General features: G+C 35.7%; 1 protein-coding gene across 1 annotated transcript in view; it reads left to right on the top strand.

Annotated features, from left to right (window-relative positions):
• MATN2 (matrilin 2) overlaps positions 1 to 9,766 on the top strand; it is a 64,467-nt gene that overhangs the window by 16,154 nt on the left and 38,547 nt on the right. Inside the window, 2 exon segments of the mRNA XM_009324403.1 lie at positions 2,481 to 2,603; positions 6,980 to 7,102. Coding sequence (XP_009322678.1) covers positions 2,481 to 2,603; positions 6,980 to 7,102 — 246 coding nt within the window.

The following is a 9,766-nucleotide window of genomic DNA, read 5'->3' as shown; positions in this document are numbered from 1 at the left end:
CCTCTGGCTGCTAAAGATTTGGGGATGTCAAAAACAGTTGAAGCCAGGGGATCCTAGGGGCCTCTTTTTATTACCAGTCAGCAAGGTAAAAGAGAAGCAAACGGTATCCTGGGAAATCAGAGGCATGAGGAGTGAGACAAGAGTTGAAAATTCAGCAGAAGAGAAACAGAAATGGGGACAGAATCCAGGAAAGGAGGTGGAGATTGAATAGAAGAAGAGTGAGAAAGACAGAAGTTGGGATGGAGCGGTCAGGAGCAAATAAAGTCTTTATTATTCTCTTGTAAAGCCGATAGTGGTGTCATCCCCATTTTACATTGGAGAACGGAGACACAGAATCAGGGTTAAGACTGTCAAGATCATCCACTAACTTTAAATGTTATACTCAGTGCAATTCCTGGTCTGATTTTCTGGGCATTTAGCATTTTTAGACTAATATAACATACCAGTCACAGCTCTACAGCCTTCACTCGCAGCTGAGAGCGCCCTGTATTCTTGCAAATTCAGATTCAGGTGTCTCTAGCTGAACACATACAGTGTGAAGGTTGATGCTTGCTTGAAGACACTGGTATTATTGGCTTGCCCAAAGTCAAATAAGGACCCTGTGACATAGACAGAGATAAAATCTAATTCACAAGGCTCACATTCAAATTCCTTAACTATGAGATCACCCTTTCTATTACTTCAGTCCCTGGCTGTGTCCACCAAACACCTCCTGCAACAAATGAGGTTGCAGAAATCATACAGAGAGCAGCCTCCTTCACCACAGAAATCTGACTGATGACCAGACTACCAGTGATTCTTTGAAATGGGTGCAACAGAGACACTTTGGAAAAAAAATTATGTGATAGTACATCAGAAGATTGGTAACAGATGGTAACAATATATTCTCAGAAGGGACTGAGTTATTGGGACGCTGATTATTGAATGCTTCTTTTTTCTTTTTTTTTTTCCATTTTTTAGTACTCTGTTTTGCAGCCTTATGTTCTTTTGATATGGGAGGACTGACTTTTTTTAGTAACGTTCTATAGATTCACATTCTATAGCTTTAGTATATGGCAAGATTTTCTGACGCTTAAACTACTGAAATGAGTATATTTTTCATTTGTCATATTTGAAAGTGCTTCTTTGGTCATAACAAGCTATACCTGATGTTGAAAGCTAGTGAAATATAACCAAGAGGAAACTTCTGTTTAGAAAGTATCAGAGGTCATAAACTTCATTTTCAGAATGACAGAAAGGTAAAAAGACAAAAATTCCAAGCAGGTCTGTATTCACATAAATAAAAGTACTTGAGCAGTTTTATTATGGCAGAATATTATGAGATCCATAAAGCTGATTAAGAGATTTGGGAATTGTGGTGGTTTGTATATTAGTAATAAATGCATAACTCTGGTAACCATTCCAAAGACCAGATACATAGTATGTATCTCAAAACTACCTTTTTTTCCCACAAGTACCACACATACCACATGTTAAGTTATTTATCAGGCTGCTATTGTGACTGCTAGAAGATTACTGTTAATAACTATTCCGTAAATTTTGAGCTTTATCGACCTAGCACAATAAGGAGCACATCAATCCCTAATTGTTGTTGAGCAAAATAGATTAATTTCCATGCAATGTTCTCTGAGAAGTAATTCACCTATATATTACAGAAATTACATACAAGCAATGCTCCAGTGGAAAGAAAACATCAAGAAGATTTCTTAATTCCCAAATACTGATCTGGAGAAAAATAGTTCAGCAATGAATTTGGCAGAATGGTCCCACTACTCTCTTTCTTTCTTACTGTCTCAGGCTGTTGCATTTTACTGCTTGCTACTAGAGACATAAAATACATGCAGATTAAGAATAGACTCAGAAACACTTATACTCCGGAGTGTAGCTCAGCTCAGCTCCCACTTACTGAATCTTGGATATGCATGACCTCAGTGTCATCATGTATTGCTTGTATGTTCCTCAACATTAATAATTAAACAAGCAAGATTCTTCATCAAGTTGTTTTCTAGTCATTCTTCTCTAGTATTGTGCTATGTGGTGATTTTCTTCATTCAAGAAATTGAATGTCCTCTAGAACAATTTGTACTTAAATTCCACTTATTTTCTAAATTTGAATGTGGTAGGTTTGTTTCATTGTCTTCTTGGGACCACCAAGTAGTGTTTCCAGATACTCTATTGTATATTTTAATTTTGTTTATATCTCCATTCCACATGTAATTTCATTTCCAAAAACATGCCACCAATGTCAAGCAGACAGAAAATACCTAAATTCCTACTTTTTTTAGGAATAAATACATAGTACTGTTTGTTAAGGATTTTTTTACAGTCTTATAGGCTTAAGCTTCCATTTTTGTCTTTACTGTCAACACTTAGTTTGAAATTTCTAAATTACTTCAGTAAAATTTTCTACACCATTTTTTTTTAGTTGTGACCACAAGTAAGACCAGCAGTTAATAACATTTTACTTTTTTTTCTTTCAGTGCCCCATATGTGCAGTACAGTTGAGCATCGGTGTGATCACTTCTGCATAAACACCCCTGGCTCCTACATATGCAGATGTAAACAAGGATACATTCTGAATGCTGACCAGAAGACTTGCAGCAGTATGTTACCTTTCTTAACTGTTCTCTTTCATGCTCCCAAAAAGTGCTTAACATCACACACCCTTTTTGTTGGGCTCATAAAGAAGGACTTAGCTCAGTATATAATTAATGGTAATCATCAGAAAGAGTCTGAAAAGGTGAAGTTGTATTTCTTTTTCTTGTTTTGTGTAAATGAAGCTCTTATAAACCTTTCTGAAATACATCAAGCTAATTTTTATACACAACTCTGCAGAGGTACACTGTAACTACATAAAATTGCATTTGAATTTTATTGGTGTAATAAGTTCAACAATGAAGCAACAATCAAAGAAAGAACTGTTTGTTTTATCATCTCACGTGAAGTGAATCCAACTACTTCAGTAACTTGTCTAGATAGCAATCAGTACTAAACAGTACAGAAAGGTGCAATAAACCCCATACTAGAGAACTGTGAAATAACTTGCCATTCTGAAAAGTTCTTCCTAACTGCTGCTTGAAGTATAAGGGTTTGCAACCATTCAAAGAATAGTTTCAAAAATCTTGCTTATGCTCTCATTTCCTTCTTTAAAAGGGTTGACTTTTTCGTTTTAAGTAATTGGATTTATAGTTTAGAATAACAAACTGTATTTCACTTTAATTGTGATCTTCGTAAGCAGTATTTCTTTTGTCCATTTTAGCTTGCTTCCTAGTAATTAACAGCAGACTACATTAGATGGGTATGCCAAATTTATTTCTGTATCAACCATTATTTTAAAGAAATTATGTAATAGTATTTTTAATTACTTGTGGAAAATGTACTTGCTAAAAATGAAGTTTCTTATCCCATGACAGTGCATGGATTCAAGTGAAATTTGCCAAACTGATTTTAGCCAGAAGAAAAATTTTGGAAAACGTCTTTTCAAAAAGCTGGAGGAGACAGTCATGGTGAGAGCATAGGATGTACCCCTCACAATTGGTAATTTAGAATTAAGGTGAAGGATGCAAGCTCAAATCCTATCCTTGTGTTTGAACTCACATGTTCCACATCTCAGGAGAGTGCCATAAAACAATCAGGTAGCTTGGGATTAGAGGGTTCTTCGTCTCTCTTGCTTAGTGTTGTATTTTATATCAAATACTTAATGACCACTGAACAGCAAGGGTATGTCAGTATCTGAGGCGACTTTGCAGCTTGGGGATTAGAGTCCTTACCTGTGCAGTGGGACACATGGTTTCAGTCAGAGCCTCAGTAAATAGGAATGGGAACAAAAGAATGTCAGCACTGGAGTGATTTGGGCATTCTCACTGCCGCGTGGAAGTATCTTCAGACCCTTTGGGCTACAGCAGGAAACTGCTTTTGAGCTGTTCACCTCCTATGCTGTCGAGCTATGGAATGAGTTACTTTTAGGAATCTGTTTTCTAGTCCTTCTCACCAGCATCCTTCACCAAATGTAGACATTTGTCATATGCATGTGTGTGAATTATAGGGGAATGTTTTGTGTTAAATGGAAGAAATTTAACACGTGTTTTTGTTTCCTCAAGAAGACCCAAAAAATCAGTCCAATCTGGAATATTTCCTAATTATTATTTGGTTTAGCAGCTGAGCCGAGACAAGAATAGTGAAAAGAACAATTTTTCACACAGCCTATTTTCTCTGCTTCCGCATATTTGCTATAGCTCTTCAGAAAGAGGGTGGTTAGAATCCCAAATAATGTCTCCAACTGTGTAATCACATTTCAGTAATATTCTCTAACCTGTTCTTTTCATTGTGTCCCTCTTAAAATGCTTCTCATTTAAAACTTTTGTATCCTTTAAACCTTTCCTTTAAACCCTCCTCATGCTATTAATTTTCTTAAAGAATTTTTAAGAAAGAATTCTTTTGCTTCCAATTTTTTGGAAATTATTTGAAATTCAAAATTCCTCTTTTTTTTTAATATCCTCTCACACATTTTCCCCATCCTCACCCCTAACATCAATTTTGACAATTGAATTTTTTTTTGTGAGTCAATTCAAAAACTTTTAAATACAAGTATGAAAAGTTCTTTCTTTATTATGTCATCTTCTTTTTTTATTGTGTTACACTACCATAGTTTTTATCAGCCAGTACTTCAGCTTTTGGGCACTGCACTACTTGAAATTACAGATTAATTTCCAAGAGAGTTTTGGAATTGTGTGTAGTTTTCCTACTGGTGACCCATGCAGAGTAGCCCTCAATATGTTCCCTCTCTACCATTTTTCAAAGCCCATTGCTGCATTGCTTTCCTTTTTTTTTTTAGCTATGACTCAGTCTTATATTAGTTTTCCCCACTTACCTGTCACACATTATTTGCTTGACTGTATACTTGCTTTGATCATCAATCAGGTGATACTAGATTGCAGTTTGCTAAATATGAAAGGTAAATGGGTCCTTCAATGTGTTTGTAGCCTACTTCTAATGGACTTCTTCTACATCACCAAACTATAAACTATTTTTAGCAATTAGCACTGGAAATCTAATATTGAGAGCCACCAAACTGGCCTTAAATGTGCTAGGATGGTACAAATCATTGGTGTAGGAGGGAGATGATATGGTAGCAGTCTAGACGAAGTCAGACCATTATGTCTAAAAACTTCCCAGAGAAGTAACAGAATTCATGAGGAAAGGGGACCAAGCGTGGACAAACTGGACAGCTTATTTCTGGAGGTGAGGGAAAGCATGGCAATAGAAAAACCCACAGTCTGTGACCATTTTAGTTACCTTCATTGGCTGCTGATTGTCCACAACATGTTCTTCACTTGACCTCTAAGTAAAATAAATCTTCATCATGTTTATGTTTAGTGCACTACATGATGAACATAAACCAGATGTATTTATCTAAGGTTTGGATGTATTTGTCAGCTCTTTCATGAACAAGTAGTTTCCTTACCTATATATTTTAACACTTTCTAAATTAAACAATGCAGAAAAGATTAATGGTATGTACCTAAAGTTATGCTTTTTTTTCATTCTTCTGCTCCCTTTCTTTTATGTTGTGAGAGTACACCATATCAGTATTCAGTTCTTAAAAGCCCTTAACCAAATGGCTTCAATCAGCAATGAATTGACAGCTTTGCTTCAGGCTGGAAAAGGGTGCATTTCTCTTTTGAATAGATGGTAGTTTTGTTCCTTGATACATTTCATGATAACATTATTTCTAAAAAAATTATTTCCTTGCATTGAAGGAAGAAAATCTGCCATACTTGTGATCTGTTGCTTTCCACGTGAAAAAAAAGAAAAAAAAAAAAAGCAATTCTGCTGTCTTCCAGAACAAAACTAGGAAAAAAAAGTTGTTTTGTTTAACTTGAAATATTCTTACATTTATTTCATTAAGATTGTTTTGCATCCATGCAAAGGATGTTCCTTTCACATACTCTGGTCTAACTTTTCTAGAGAAGAGTGGTTGTGTCAGATAATGGCTATTCTTTACTCATTACACTGTCTTTGTTTGTTTAACTTAATCTCTTCCATTCTTCTCTAGAGATGTTCAGATCTTACATTAATACACAAAACAGTACAAAAGAGGAAATGTAGCTGAAACAAGCTGGAAAATGATCTATTTGTGGGTTTTTATACTGGAACAAGAGAGTTAAACGGCTGTTTATGCTGTTCGTCATGCCGCTTGATATGAAGCAGACAGCTATAAAAGAAAATTCGTATTTGCTTGGCTACTTTCCTCAAACCTTCCAAAAGCCTTTTTTGTAGCTGTAAATGATCATTATGTGTTGAGCAGTCTTTGGGCCTGATCCTGAGCAACACAAAGTACTCTGCTTTCCAGAGATTTCACTGGGGAAACTTGGGGTTCTGAGAAAGCTTTAGTCCATTGAAAAGAAAGTCCAATGATGTGCTTCATTCGGCCAAATGCTGAACTGACCTCATTTGTCATAGTAATTTTTCTAATGAGGTCTTTTGCTTGGGAGGGGTAACTTGCTATGGTATTTTGCACAAAATTGAAAAATTATAAAACTCAGAAATGAAATACCCCCAAGTTTTTGGTGTTGTGTTTTCCTTTTCTTTCTCTTTCCAACCTTGCATCATTTATCTGGGAGGGTTATGCAAAAAAGAACAAAAAAGGCACAAATAAACACAATCTTTTTTTTCCCCCAAAAAAATGAAGAATGCTCCTTCAAACTTTTTAGAGAACCACACAGTCAAGCAACTCTACTAGGCACCATTGGCCCATCAATAGTCGTTGCCTTCAGCTGAAGCAATGAGCTCCTCAGTTCTGAGTGATTGTTCCTGCTGGCATGACTTTCACTGACAGAACATTGGCACGAGCTGTGTTAAAATGAACTCATCTCTAAAGAGCTGTTTATAGCTTCCTGAAATTTATTTTTTATCTATAGTCTACCTGTGCACTATAGAAGGTCAAAGAATTTCATATACATGCAATTATGTTTTGTAGCTCAGGACCTCTGTGCTGTGGAGAAACATGCCTGTGAGCAGATTTGTGTGAACACACCTGGGTCTTACGTCTGTCAGTGTTATGAAGGGTATGAGCTTGATGAAAATGGAAAGAATTGTGTCGGTGAGTATGAGTTTAGCAATTAACATTTATCTATTGACACAAACCAAAGGGAAATTCAATATAAATTAATATCCAGTTTAGCCATAGACAATGACGGGAAGCTCTCTTCTCCTATATGAGTGGTAGATAAGGAAGAATACACATTGGCATGTTCATAGGCCTTTACTGATAGTGAACGGTGACTTGGGAAAATTGTTCCAACTAATTTCACACAGAAAGTAACATTGCTGTTTTGAAACAACACACCAGATGTTTTATTCTAGATCCATGTAGGTGGCCAGCAATGTACTGGCATGATATATGTGGCCATTCAAAAACAAACAAAGCCAGACAAACTCGGTAGCTCCTCTTCAGACAGAAGTTATACATGGAAAAACTTGAAAGTGGACAATTTGTTGCCATTTCTTACTTGGTTTTATGCTCATGCCAGGAGAGATTTCAAACTCTTTTTTGGAAGATGACTTTAAGGAAAGTTTAGCCCCCCTTAAGATCCCACCCACTATGTGCCTTTAATTTTTGCTACAGGCAGTAAAGAAGCAAACATCAGCTCTAAGAATTACAACTCAAAAGAGTGAGTGTAGGAATACAGTATAGTAATTTTTTAACACAAAACATACTTCCTTCTCTATTACCGTATAGGTATCTCACCCTTCTTCCCCATTTATACACAGTAAATACTTTTAGGATAATCTTTTTCACTAACCTATTAGCCTTCTCGTAAACTTTTCATCCCATGCTACATTTTGGGAAAATATGGTCTTCTGGTATCCACCACAAAAAAACCCTAGCGAGTCCTTGAAAAAAAATCACCTTATTTGTTAGATATACTCTTCAGGCAAGCACTTAAATGCATGCTTCATTTCAAACACATACTGAAATCCCATGAAAGTGAATCCAAGTGAATCCTTGGCCCCAAATCTGCCACAGGCCACCACAATGCTTTTGTCCAACAGCTTACTCTTTCTTGTCATTTTAAACAACTCTAACATAATATAATCTGTCTCTTACTACCTTCACAGAGCTATTACCTTGCAGGATAATCCTATTTTGAGATGCAATATAGATGACAGTTTATGGAACTGAACTTTCTGCATGTAGTTTCACATAGGACACACAAAAGAGATTTTGAGGTTTTTTAGACCTAGGATAACATGTGGTTTTGAAGAATATTCACACTGTACTTACTCTTCATAATTTGGCCACTAATATACCAATTTAAGAACCTGCTTTCTGAAGTTCAATTGTTTTGAGAATGCAACTAATAATGGCTATTTAGGCAAGAAGGCCTGTTAGATGTTCTGGCCCAAAATTCTACATCTAACTCTCCACAGAAGTTTATCCAATAACCTTAGCTAATCCTCATGACCTTTAGCTGTGTTAGGATAAAGCATATATTTCTCTGCTATTGATTTGACTATGTCCTGAGACAAAAAATCTGTGACTTCTGTTGGTAGGTTCTTTCATCCCCAATTCTTTCCTACCATATACTCTAATCCGAAATATTCATGCTTAGTGTCATCAGCTGTTGTTACTAATTTCTCTCTAAAGTTGAAGGGTACTTCACAGCCCAAGATATTCTTACTGGGAAGGTAGCTACCATAGCATCGTAGGGATAAAAATAAATTTTGGTGAAATTCTTAGTATGTCAAACCTAATATTATACTCTATAGTAATACAAAGTCTGTTTTTCGTATTAAAAGCTTCAAAGTATTTCTATGCCATTTATTAAATTTCTTACAGTGGCACTTGTTTTTTGCTTGTTAATAATTTCTCAGCAAAGAGTGCTATTTGGAGGTGTGATACATCTTTAAGGTGTTTTTTCTACCTTGTCACTGACTCTTTTCAGCATGGAGAGATACAGGCCTATTATAAGCTCTATTGATGACATTTGAAGCTTTCATATTCTCAGTTATTTTCAACTATTTTCAAAATACAGTTCATGCATGAGTTCACTACGGTATATTGCATTTTATAGCTGACTTTCCTCTCCACTTGATTTCTATTCATTTATACCTAGTTTAGCAAAAAAACATGAACTCATGCTATTCATACCCCTGCAATAATTAGCAATATTGTGATTTTAAAGCACATTATTAGCACTTCTAGTTTTCAATTTTCTTTTGCATTTATTTGACCATTTAACTTTTTCATTTCTTACTGATGCACACGAATGCTTCAATGTATATCAATTATGTTTTACCCATGCAGAACTTAGCCTCTCTACATTTCCTGAACAGGAAAAGATTGTCTGGGTAATTTGTGGTTTCAATGCTAATTTGTCTGCAAATCCTATTAGCTGTCAGTCTCCAGAATTGGACTTTTCAGATTTGAACAATTTGAGATTTTTGAGGAATATGCTACTACCAAGAATGTACGGTTTCTGCAGATGTGATCACCAATGAATAATCATCCTTGCTGGAAAATCTTGTAAAGGAGACTATGTATAGTACTGAATCAGTAGTGATAACTCTCAGTTTTCATTACTCTTAAGCTAGTTAACCATTCCTTTCTGTGAAGTATTTATTATCAAATGAGCAGGATCAGAACAAAGATCTTGATGCACACATATTCCAGAGATCACTGAATACAACAATTTTGCAAAAAGCAGTGACTTCATTAAGGTTACTGTCTCCTCTTCATCCAGAGAATGAAGAGAGAATTTCA

The sequence above is a fragment of the Pygoscelis adeliae genome, unplaced genomic scaffold, assembly GCF_000699105.1.
Source record: "Pygoscelis adeliae isolate BGI_AS28 unplaced genomic scaffold, ASM69910v1 Scaffold145, whole genome shotgun sequence".
In the NCBI taxonomy this organism is placed as follows: Eukaryota; Metazoa; Chordata; class Aves; order Sphenisciformes; family Spheniscidae; genus Pygoscelis; species Pygoscelis adeliae.
This window is presented reverse-complemented; position numbering and strand designations above follow the sequence as displayed.